The 13,446-nt window shown below is 24.4% G+C and overlaps 1 protein-coding gene across 1 annotated transcript in view; it reads right to left on the bottom strand.

The window, feature by feature from the left end:
• Nucleotides 1-3,240: 3,240 nt before the first annotated feature.
• Nucleotides 3,241-13,446, bottom strand: part of LOC136075800 (NACHT, LRR and PYD domains-containing protein 3-like) — a 28,499-nt gene continuing 18,293 nt past the window's right edge. Inside the window, exons 5-6 of the mRNA XM_065789238.1 lie at nucleotides 7,016-8,359; nucleotides 3,241-4,049 (exon numbers count right to left, since the gene is read on the bottom strand). Of these exons, the coding sequence (XP_065645310.1) occupies nucleotides 3,415-4,049; nucleotides 7,016-8,359 (1,979 nt within the window). The 3' untranslated portion in view covers nucleotides 3,241-3,414. The remainder of the gene's footprint in view (nucleotides 4,050-7,015; nucleotides 8,360-13,446) is intronic.

The raw sequence follows: 13,446 nt of genomic DNA, 5'->3' as shown, positions 1-13,446 counted from the left end.
AAATGTTTACCAAATCTGATAATGCCGGCTGCTATCAGGGAAATCTTTCAGCTGAAGCAATCTACAATGTATGCAAAGAGAGAGATATAAAGTTGCTGAGATACGATTATAATGAACCCTGTTGTGGAAAAGATCAATGTGACAGGGAGAGTGCAGTAGTAAAGACAATTTTAAGGAGTTACGTTGACTCTGGTAATAATCTTTTGACTGCTGAAGATATACACAAGGCTATGCATTATAGTTTTGGCGCTAAAGATGCAAAAGTAGCAGTTGCTCAAATTAGCAATGATAAAACTGTAGTTACTGGACCAAACATTAAGAACATTAGCAACTATCACTCATTTGAGTTTGGTGAGAAAAGTATGAAGATGTGGCGTTATTTCAATATCGGTGAGGGAATTGAACAAGAGTATGGAAATCTTAAAATTCAACCCTCGATTAAGTTGTTGTTGCCATATAGCAAAACAGATAATTCAATTAAGCGTAACAAGTCACTTAAGGAAAAACAGAAAAGAAGTGACAGGCAATTATATTCATTAAGATTTTGCACTGAAATGAATTGTACTTTATCATTTGAAAGCGATGCTGAGTTAGAAGAACACATGCTATCCGGTCTTCATACAGTTCCGAAATCATTAACATCATTGGATAAAGTTCGCAACTCGTTTGTTCATAAGATGAAAATTACTTCACAACTAAATATGCCAATTTCTTCATCCTCTAACAGTGCTTCCGTAAAAGACAAACCACATTGCATGAACATTTTTCTATTGCAAGGTTGGGCATTACCAGTTCGAAGTTCTTTTAGATTTTCAAATCAGCAGAAAGAACTGTTGTATAAATACTTTATTCGTGGAGAAGAATCAGGTAATAAAATGAGCCCTGAGCAGGTTCACATGCAGCTGAGGAGAGAACTTCCGCCTGATCAATATGTAACTAGCCAACAGATAAGATCTTTATTTTCAAAGTAAGCATTGTTGCTATCAAAACTTTTGCAAATTAGATTATGTTTCTGACTGTTAAATAGTTCTTTTACAAATATGAAATTAAAATTTAGGTGAAAGTTATAATTTTGTGTGTTTGTTTACATATGTTTAAAAATATGTACAATTGATATTGTTATAGATTTAGTAACCTGAAAAGAAAAGGTAAGTTGGTAGAACCGACAACAGAAAATAATGAAAATAGTCAGGTTAACGATAACAAAGAAGTTTATGGCGAAAACGATGACTTTAATCTGGCAGGAGACAATGAAGATGATAATAAATATGAGGAAGACATCGCCAATCTTGCAAAAGAAATTTTTTCTTGTATGGAAAGTGAATGATTGGGTTGCTGTTGCATATGAAAAACAATGGAATATTGGATATATGATGGAGGTAATATTATTCAAAGTATATATTAGTTTCAAGTTTTTATTTTGTTTTACAAAACAGTGCTCTAAAATAAAAGGAATATAAATAAAATGTAAAAATAATTTCAGAATGACATTATATAAGACTTTACAAGTTTTATTGAATGTAAGCAAAATTAAACAAATCATAAACTCTTTATTATATTATTTTAAATGTTGCGCTAATACTTTTAGGTATCTATAACTGGGATCAGAGTTAATTGTATGATTAACGGGCAAGAGAAGAATACTTTTCGCTGGCCGGTTACTACCGAGGAGATAAATAACCAAACTGATAAAATTATCTGTTTAGTAAATGCTCCTTTTCTAATCAATGGTTGCGGCGATTATTCATTATCCGAAGAAGACTATAATACAGTCATATCATTATTCTTAGAGAAACTTACTGCAGCAGAGTAGAAATTATGTGTGATGTGGTGGATAATGTGTGTAAATGACTCTATTAATAAATGAAAAACTACTTTTTAAATGGAAAAACATTTAAATGTTTGATTTATGTTTTATTTAATTAGCAATATAGTTATCTTGATGTTAGATTTTTGTTCAGTTTTTAATTCATGTTATATCATGCGTGTGACAAAATCACACGAATTTTTTTTATTATTATGTTAGGACCTTTTTGTATTGACAGTTGGATATGTTTACATTTTTACAAAACTAAGCGCCTCTGCCGTAATAGTTCATTTTGTAAGTATACTAAAACATTTTTTTCCAATTTCAAGCCTTAATATATTAATAGGCCTTAGGTATCACATAACTTTCTTTGCATTTTTAGACTCAATACCTTTGATATTTTCAAATCCTAAAAGAAAAATTGTGTGCAACACTTCGCCGCTAGAATTAACTCCGATTAAAAGTTGACAAAACTGATTGATTTTGTACTTTTGAACTATGATAATTAGCCAACCGCACAGTGTCACGCAACTTTTTTATATTTTTTGGAGAGAGCTTTTGGGTTACGTCTGATATTAACTACAAAAGCTATGTGCAACTTTTTGCCTTGCCAAAAAAATGGGTTCAAAGGTGGCAAAAACTAAATTTCTAAAAATTTTTAAAAAAATCTCAAAAATTTAAGCCCAGATTCCGAGTGAACGAAACATTTTTGAAATTTTTTTTTTTCCCCAACAGGTTTTTTCTATATTCTGATCAATATATAAAAAATTCAAGCAATTTGGAGGAGGTCACTTCCACAGTTTCAGGAATTTGCCTGATTCTTAGAAAAAACGGCTCATAAATATATTTAGTAAATCGAAAATTAAAATAATTCACTTTTTTCAATATTATAAAATATATTTAATATTTTATTTAAAAAATAAATAATAAACATATTCAACAAAAATGTTAAATATATTAAATATTAAACAAAAGATTTCCACATAACGTTATTAATATTTTCAAATTTTTTAAAACCTCAAAAAAATTTTACTCTACGTCTATGTTATTTAAAATCAATTTATCAAAAAAGAAAACGAAAATAATTCTAGTTTTTATTTATAACTATATATTCATTTAATAAAAATTTTTTATTAAATGAATTTAAAGTTTTTAATTATTTATTTATAACTATATATCTTATTATATTCATTTAATAAAAATTATAATTAATGCTAATTAAACTAAAATTTTAAACATTCATTTAAGAGGTTGCTGAAAAAGTGTAAAAACTTTTTAGTACGTTGCTTTACTTTAAATATATATTGAAAGAAATAATTATGTTGCATAATAATAATAATAATAATAATAATAATAATAATAATAATAATAGTAATAATAACAACAATAATAATATATAAAATAATTGATTATTTTACTATTACTAATATTTAAAAATAAAATTAATTTTATTTTATAAATTTAAATTTTTAAACATTAAAAATATAAAACTAAAACATTAACAAAACAAAATTATTAAAACTAATTCGTATATTTTAATTATAAAATAATATATTAAATATTTCATTTATTACTTTATAATTATAGTTTATATTTTACTTAAGATATTAAACATTTTTCTGTGTAATAAAGTTTTTTAATTCATCGAGGTTACAAAAATCTTTTCTACGGTACTTTTCCTCGATCGTACGGTACTTGATCCACAACCACTTGACATTCGAACAATAAATCCATTCACAAATCTCTTCAATGAAATCGATGTCGTCGTGAAGGTAAAGATGTAATGCTTCACAAAGATTAATCCACGGAAGAAAACTATCTTCAAAATCTTTTTTTGTTATTAAATAACGTGAGGTGACTATCGACAACACTTCAATCTTATCTTTCGGTTTCCATCCTTCGAATTTAATTGGACAATAAAAATGGCGAACATGGCTAACATTTGTTGAACATTGAATTATAAGATTTTTTTCTTCATCACTTAAAATATTTTTATCAACATCTAACCTCGATAACTTTCTTCCAGATTTAATGTAATGATTTACGAAATAATTTTCACAAGAAGTTTTGTAAGAAGTTTTTCCATCGTCAATCGAAATCGTCCACTCTCGTTTATCAACGAATAATTTTATTTTATCATTAAATGATGATTGACTTTCATAAAAACATTCAATGAATAAATTAACGTAATAAGTTTCATAATCTAAAACATCGTAAAAAGTTTTTGATTCAAGTAGACGATCTAAAGAAAAAATAAAATAACAAATAAAAAAAAGTTAAAATAATAATCGAAATTATGATATTCTACATATTAATACATAAATAAATTAAATTAAAATTAAAGTTAAATTTTATTAAATATACAAAATAACTTTATTTTATTATAAATGTAAGATGCTTAAAAAAATATAAAACAAATTAATTCATATGAACAAAAAAAAAGTACTTCGTAATTCATTTCAAACCAACGTAGAAATTAATTTAAATTTACAAAAATAACATCGTTCAGTTGTTTTAATAATACACAAGGAAATCGTTCATCATTCAAACACAGATTTTAAATAAAAGTTTAAAAATCGAATTCGTAATAAAAAATAAAATTTAGAAATATAAAATCGAAAATCTCCTTCGACTATCTTTTTTTGAAATATGTTGAATATATATAAAACCATAAAAAACTCAAAGAGTGAGAGTTTAAATATTCGATTTCGACGTTGATATAAAACTCAAAAAAAAAAAAAAAAAAAAGAGAATTTATGTTTTATAATACAAAATATAATCTTCACAGAGAATTTATGTTTTATAATACAAAATATAATCTGTTTATAACTTGTATATTTTATAATATGAAATATATTATGTGATGCATTTTAATTAGAATAAACAATAAAATTTCACAGAGAAATAAGAAATACTTATAAAAAGAAATGAGAACAGGTCACGAAAAACAAAAGATTTTTATAACTTTTTAAAAAATTTTTTAAACAAAAGATTATTAAAACTTATTGCAAAATAATAGTCAAAATCATAGTTAAAAATAATTTCATTACTACCAGAGTTGTTGAAGCATAACTACCAGGGTTGGCATCAAAAACATTTTATTAAATACGTTAATTCTAGATTCCCAAATAAAAATTCAAATAAAAGTATATATAAGTGGCATTTTCAAACCGAACACAAATATTCATACTTTAGGTTAAAAAAAATACCAATAACTTTTTAAGGCAAACCAGATAAAATGGTAAATAGAAGAATGAATTGAAAAAATATCACTTAAAAACAAATTTTTAAATCAATTTAATGTTAAAAAATAAAAATAAAAACTAACAACGAATCTATTGCTTTCTAACAAAATGTTTTTCGCTAATAAAATGGAAAAATTTTTGTTTTTGAAATATTTAAAAAACAAATATTAAAAGTCGTTAAAATCCTAATTTCACACAATCATTTTATATATATATTCTTTTACTTTATATATTTGATATTTCTCTGTATTCTTTTTGAGCTAAAGTTACAGACGTTCTCGGCGATAATTAAACATACGTTGTAAGCAGAAAAATTAATTACAGGAATTATATCATTATTCCAGTAAGTAATATTGAACGATTAAAACTTGGACCGACTGTTAATTAACAAAAAAAAAGTGCAAAATCGTGGAAATATATAGTAACTAAATAGATTGGAAAGAAAATCAATTAAAATTACAATCGATTAAGATCTCAAAATGTTTAAAAATTAGTACGACAAGCTTGATTTTGATGTTTATATTTAAAAAAATGAGCGTTAAATAAAAATCAATAATACTTCAAAAATGTTTAATTGATATCAAACGTTTAGTTTTCTCTAAGAAATTATACTGTTCACTCTAATTAAACTAAATCAAAAGATCTGTTTACTCTTAAATTTTTATGAAATAATTTAATGTATCAAAAAAAAAAAAAATGCTCTATAAAAAAAAAAATTGTTTCAAGCTATGGTCTTGTAACAACTTGAATTTAGTTTCAAAACAAGATTTTTTAAAATATTAATTAACTACGACAATTAAAACTGAAGTATACTTACAACTTACTAAATTTAAAAAGTTTAGCTATCAGTGTTAATTTGAATAAACGATGGTGACAAAATGATTCCTTAAAACATTTTAAGAAAAAAAAATTGTGAGATTTTAAATATCAAAAACTCGATCATCGAACTTCAAAAAATCTTTCAGAAAATTCGAACAAAATTATAATCAAATTGTAAACAACCGTTTTGCTAATAGTTAAACGTATCGTAACTATCGCGACAATTTTTATAAAATGAGAATCTAGCGAATTGCGGAACAAAAGTAAATTTTCGAGATTTTTTTGATCACATTTTATGACTATAAATCAAGATTAAGGCTTGAAAATGTGATTTTTAATTTCTTTAAAACTGTGCTAGAGAACATAAACAAATAAGTTTCTGTAAAAAATATTATAGAAAAATAAAATAAAAATTGTAATAAAAAAATAATTGCGATTTTCGTTTATATTATCTTTAATTGACGTCACTTGAAGAAAAATGAAATATGTGAGTTACTAAGTGGACTACTAAAAAAAAATAACTTAGTATATTATTATTAGTTTACCATAGTAATACCTATTAAGAAACAAAATGAACTAAAAAATAACTCACATAACAAATTAAAAAACAATATATTTACCTATAAAACAAGACTTGAGAATTTAGGTAAAAAAAACAACGCTTGCTATGAACTGACTCTGGTTAAAATTTAAAATCGCTAATATTAAAAATGGTTTAATATTATTATTATGCAATCTGTCATCAGATTGACATATATTTTTTTGTTGATAATCTTTGATTATTGTTAACTATAATTACTGATGACAATTTTAGCTTATTTTTAGTTCAGTAAAAACACTTGTCATGAAGTTAAAAAGCTTAAAAATTTGATAAATAATTCAATATTTATTTTAAAACCATTTTTTGTTTTTCTTTTGTTTTAAAAACAAATTAATTGATTTTAATCAAGTTTTTGTGATAGTATAAAATTAAATAAATATAAATTATATACATGATAACATTATAAAACAAGAAAAAATTTAGAAATGACAGAATTACTCTACTTATCCCCAAAATAATTTGCATTAACAAAAATATTATTTTTTAGAAAAATAAGGTAAAAATTCATATATTTTTCATATCTTTTTGCATAATAGAACTTACCTAAAATAGAATACAAAAGTTCTTCAGAACCATTTTTTGAAGGATTTAAGTTAACAAGAAACTTTATTAAACTATTTTGACATTTATTAGTTAATCCACAAATCATCGATAAACAACTCTTCAGCTTTTTATTGGCTATAATCTCTTCACTACTTAAACAATTATATGCATATACAGATGCACAAAACTCCATTATTGTTAAGTGTGCAAATTGATAATGACATTCCAGATTTGTTTCAATCTTTTCTATAAATCCAAAAAGATTACTTTCATTGTTATCAAAATCAATGATAAAAGTTTGAATTTCTTCTTCTGAAAAAATTACTTTATTTTTAACAAACAATTCATATGCAATTTTACAAATATTTAAAATATATTTTTTATTGGAATCGTCTTCAATTATCTTATTCATTAATTTATTCGTTTTTATGATGTGATTTTGAAAAAAGTATAAAAAAATACTTGCATATAAATTTGTCATTGTTAAGAAAGAAATTTTATTTATTTCTTTTGAATCACAAATAATTTTACACATGGAACATAAATAAAACGGAACAGATGCCATGGCTTTTGCAATTGGAGAGCTGTTTAAAGTTTCTTTCACAACATCTTTTTTTTCATCACTAACTTTTTTTTCGATATAATTATGTATTCCTTTTTGGTTAAACCCCATTATTTGAATGGTTAACTTATTTCGATGCTCTGTAGATATACTTTGGTATTGATCAATTGCATAAACTCTACCAGCAACTACATATTTGTATTTTTGAATTTCTGTTAAAGCATTAACGATTGGATTGTTACAACTTAAACTGCGATTTATCAATTCATTTAGAAATTTAAACTCATCTAATCCATCAATTATAAACAGTGCAGGATGATTACTAATTTTGAAATCATTTATAATATCTTTGTAGAAAACATTTAGTAATTCATTAATATTAGAAATATTTTGATATTGATTAAGCTTTCTGCATTCCAAATAAAACACAAGTTCAACATTTCTCCAAATTAAATCGTTTGACCAATCAAGCAAACATTTTCGAAGCAACCATGTTTTTCCAATACCAGCTACTCCAGATATTAATATTACAGACTTTTCTTCCATAAAAATTTCATTATATGGAATAGGTTTATAGTTCATTTGCTTTTCAAAAAAATTTTTTCGTTCAAAATTAAAAACAATATCCATTTGGGTATTAACTGCATCAACAATACATAGATCAACAAAACTATTTATCAAATCAACATTTGCAGGTACTTTCAATGGTGGTCGTACTTCATTTATTTTCCCATAGTTTTTACGATAATAATTTTTCAGTGCTGTGCACACCTCTGATGTATCTAAATATAAACAATTGATCGTCATTGTCATCATCATCATCATCATCATCATCATCATCATCATCATCATCATCATCATCATCATCATCATCATCATCATCATCATCATCATCATCATCATCATCATCATCATCATCATCATCATCGCATCTTAAATATGTATATAGTATATATATATGTATTAAATAGTAGGCACAGGTATCATAGTTTTAAATTCAGAAAAAATATATAACAAATTTTACATTAATTCTGAAATTTGAATTTACAATTAATTTGAATTCATAACCCAGAGTTCTGTTTAAGCAAGAAGCAATAAAAAGGCTAAATAGCCTTTTTATTGCTTCTTGCTTAAACAGAACTCTGTTTATGATAACATTTCTTTTAATGTCAAAACACTACAAAAAAAGCAACATGATAAAAAAATCAATCCAAAAAAAAAATCATTACACTTTATTTTACATTGTTATGTCCGAGTGAGTTACATTTACATTTTCAGTACATTTTGTGACAATTATTCTAGTAAAATAATTGAGTAAAAAATACTTGTGGTTTTTTAGATTCTTTTTCAAATAATTTTATTTTCCATATAACTCTTATCACTCATTATTACACCAACCATATGTTTGAATTTTGTGATTTTATTCATTGTTACACCAACCATATGTTTGAATGTTGTGATGTTACTCATTATTACACCAACCATATGTTTGAATGTTGTGATTTTATTCATTATTACACCAACCATATGTTTGAATGTTGTGATTTTATTCATTATTACACCAACCATATGTTTGAATGTTGTGATTTTATTCATTATTACACCAACCATATGTTTGAATGTTGTGATTTTGTTCATTATTACACCAACCATATGTTTGAATGTTGTGATTTTATTCATTATTACACCAACCATATGTTTGAATGTTGTGATTTTATTCATTATTACACCAACCATATGTTTGAATGTTGTGATTTTATTCATTATTACACCAACCATATGTTTGAATGTTGTGATTTTGTTCATTATTACACCAACCATATGTTTGAATGTTGTGATTTTATTCATTATTACACCAACCATATGTTTGAATATTGTGATTTTATTCATTATTACACCAACCATATGTTTGAATGTTGTGATTTTGTTCATTATTACACCAACCATATGTTTGAATGTTGTGATTTTATTCATTATTACACCAACCATATGTTTGAATTTTGTGATTTTATTCATTGTTACACCAACCATATGTTTGAATGTTGTGATTTTATTCATTATTACACCAACCATATGTTTGAATGTTGTGATTTTGTTCATTATTACACCAACCATATGTTTGAATGTTGTGATTTTATTCATTATTACACCAACCATATGTTTGAATGTTGTGATTTATTCATTATTACACCAACCATATGTTTGAATGCTGTGATTTTATTCATTATTACACTAACCTTGAAAAACTTCTCATTTAAGTTTATTTACTATTGTTATCTTCTTATCTAACATATTTATTTAAAGGTATGGTTAATTAATTTAAAGGAAAGGTTAAGGAATCTCATTCTCAAAGTTGAATATGAGATTCCTTAACTTTAAAAACGTATTTTTGCCTTTTTAAAAACTTTAAAGCACAATTTTTATATAAGTACATATACGCTTTAAGCCTTTAAACAAGAATGCTTTTAAATTTGTATAACTTTGATGGTAAATTTTTAAAATTAAGTTTTAATCTGATCATATTTTGACAATTTGAACATCAATCCAGCAATTTCCGGAAAGTAATGATTAATCAGCTAATGACTGTTAAGTAAATACAAAATGGAGATAGAAACTGAAATTGCAAACTGTAGTAACAAATAAAAGTTATATAAAGCAGTCCAAGTCTTTCTTGATTCAACCAAACATTTGACCTGTTTTGTTAGAAGCAATAAAAACTTGATTTTTATAATTTAAATTTGCACTAAAAAACACTTCCCATTCTGTAACTGACTCTTTCAACTGCATACTGTTTTTTTAATATGAAATACTCTTTGTTGTTATGGTCATAATGCACAACTACACATTTTGATATGTTATATTGCAGAAGTTAAGATAAAGTTAAGATCTGATTTAAGTAATTTGAATTAAGTATGGTATAGTTTTGAGGATAGTTGTAAAAGCTTTTTTGTATCATTGACATACAGTTTGGTAACATTCAGCAATTTTCTTACAGGGTCATTGACAATAATATTCTGAAAAATAATTTATTCTACCTTCTTAACACTTATATTAAAATATACTCTTAAATTTCTTATTGTTATTAAATTATTAAAATATTATTATTAAAATAAACATCATAAATTTCTTAATGTTATTATTGCTAATGAAGATTTTTTTCTAAAAGAAGTTTCGTCTTTTTTTCTAAAAGAAGCTTCATGGTTTGAGAAGAAAAAAAGTTTGGAAGCAAAGTTTTAAATCACAATTTTCTACGTGTTTATTTTTTATTTTTAAAATTATCAAAGATAGTTTTAGGGTAACTCTTCTTTGGTAATTTAAAAAAAAACTTTTTGTTTACTTGAAGAAACAGTTTAAAACAGTAGTCAAATTATGAGTATCGCAAACGTAGTAAAATGCTTCAAAAATGGTATCCTGATTTCTGTTATTGGAGATAAATATAAGCATTGTTTTTTTAATTCAATTCATTTCATTTAAAGAATTATTAGTCATTATTTTTAGGCATCTAAATACAATAAGCCTTCAGTAAAAAAAAGACCAAAACTAAAGCTGCAAACTCTAGTAACAGGAAAAAAAAAATTAAATAAAGCTCAAAGTAACTTATGATATAATTCTCTTAGAACTAGTAATTCTCCTTGTTTATTTTTTAAATAAACAAGATTACTTATTAGGTTAAGGGTTACTTTGACATGTGGGTAAAATCCACATGTATTAGATTAAATATTTTTATCAGTCACTCGTTAATTTTTTGTTTAAATTAATTTAACAGATGTTGAAGCCAGATGTTCATTTAAAAGATGTTAAATTAACAAATATAACTATTTTTATCCACATAATAGTAAGCGTAAACAACAACACAATACGGAAGGCATAATTTTTTTACATGTGTTTTTATGTTGTTTCAAAATACTAAGGATTTTAAATTTTTTTTGTTGCATTTTTATTTTAAACCTATATTTCAGTTTTGATTGACAGAAATGCTTAAGTCATCCCATAGGCCATGAATCAAGCGAAAGTTGGTGGTTACATGAAATGGAATCAAACAAACCCTAAATTAAAAGAGTAATTCTTAAAAAAAAGAAAAGAAATGTACCAATACATTAAATGTCAACATCTAAAAATGTATGTTATTTCTGAAATTAAACCAAATACTTAAAAATTTGTAACGAAGAAATCCAAGAAAAATTACAGCACTGCAGAATTTCATCATAATCAGTTATTGAGTCATTAATGTGATGTAGAATTTAATAATTTGACAATTTTTAGAGGAAAAAATTTTAAACATAAATTAACATACTTTTTTATATTATTAAGTAGGCACTATCAGAGCAGCAACTAATTGATATCATTCAAAAAATAATACAACATTACATTTTCATTGCAATTTTAATACTATACATTAAAAATGTTTTCTCTATTTTGTTTGTCAATATTCCAATGATAATGTTACCCCTCATGATGAAACTTTAACGTTTAAAGCATATAACATAATACTGTCAATTTTACACATATAAGGGTAACATTACTAGTTGAACCCCAAAAACAACATTAATTATCTATAATAGATAACTGATTAAATTCTTCATCAGTTTATGGCAGCATTATCATTGGTAAACACATAAAAATATTGCATACCAAATTTAGTTTGTCACAGCTAAAAAAAATATTTTACAAAGATGTGTCAATGTTAACCTTACACCTTAATGTTTACCTTACACCAATGTTTACCTTACATCACTTTACCTTAAATCTTAAATTCTTGTATTCCAGTAGAAAACATCTAGCATTATTTATAGAAATTACTTAAAAAAATATTTTTTAATTAAGTTATGAGTTAAATTTACCATAGAAGCTTGATAGAAGCTTGATTTTGACTTTTGAAATAAATTTTAATTAATAATTTTTATTTGAATTGGATTTAAAGAAACAAGATAAAATATTGACATAATTGACAAATATGACATAATTGAATATATATGACGTTATAGTTAATATCATTTTAAAAAAAGACCTTTAAGTTCAACAACAAATATATATTATTAAAATTATAGTAATCAAAACTTCTTTTTATTTTTTTGATTTATTTCTTCTGTTAGCTTGCATTGTAGCATGATCTTCCCTAAAACCATAATCTTTGCAAAAAAGTTAAAATGAACTAAACCTGTTTGGCCCTTTGATGCCTCACACTATTTTATTTTTTTATACTTAGTAGTTGTAGTGTTTTCAGTAAATGGTTGAGTTGTTTGACTCCTAAAAATATTCCGTATAATTCTTCAAACTTATATAGTGTCCAATGTCTCAACCATTTTTACAATCGTAAGTAGAATTGCAAACTCTTTTAATTCAAAAAATTGTCCAATAATTTATAATTAGTAGGCTGCATTCAACCTCCAATATTGCGATCCAGTATCTCACAACTTCATCTCTTAAATCCGCTGTGTCTTTAAAAACCTTTTTAATAAACTTCTCAAAGGCTTTTAATATAAAAAGTTTTTTTAAATCATGAGAAATATATATATATATATATATATATATATATATATATATATATATATATACATATATATATATATATATATATATATATATATATATATATATATATATATATATATATATATATATATATATATATATATATATATATACTTGCTGAAAAATCATACACACACACGCACACACACATATACACTAACATAATTATTTGAATGGTTGTACTTTTCGAAATAAGATAGCAAAGCTTTACTTACTATTGGGAGAGAAAATTAAAGCAAAGTCTAACAGAATTATATGTTATCTTCCTATTTATTAGGTTTACAAAAAAATCAATATTAGGTCCCATTAGATTAGTTTATAATTTACTTGCTTTTTA

This window comes from Hydra vulgaris, chromosome 02 (assembly GCF_038396675.1).
Source record: "Hydra vulgaris chromosome 02, alternate assembly HydraT2T_AEP".
In the NCBI taxonomy this organism is placed as follows: Eukaryota; Metazoa; Cnidaria; class Hydrozoa; order Anthoathecata; family Hydridae; genus Hydra; species Hydra vulgaris.
This window is presented reverse-complemented; position numbering and strand designations above follow the sequence as displayed.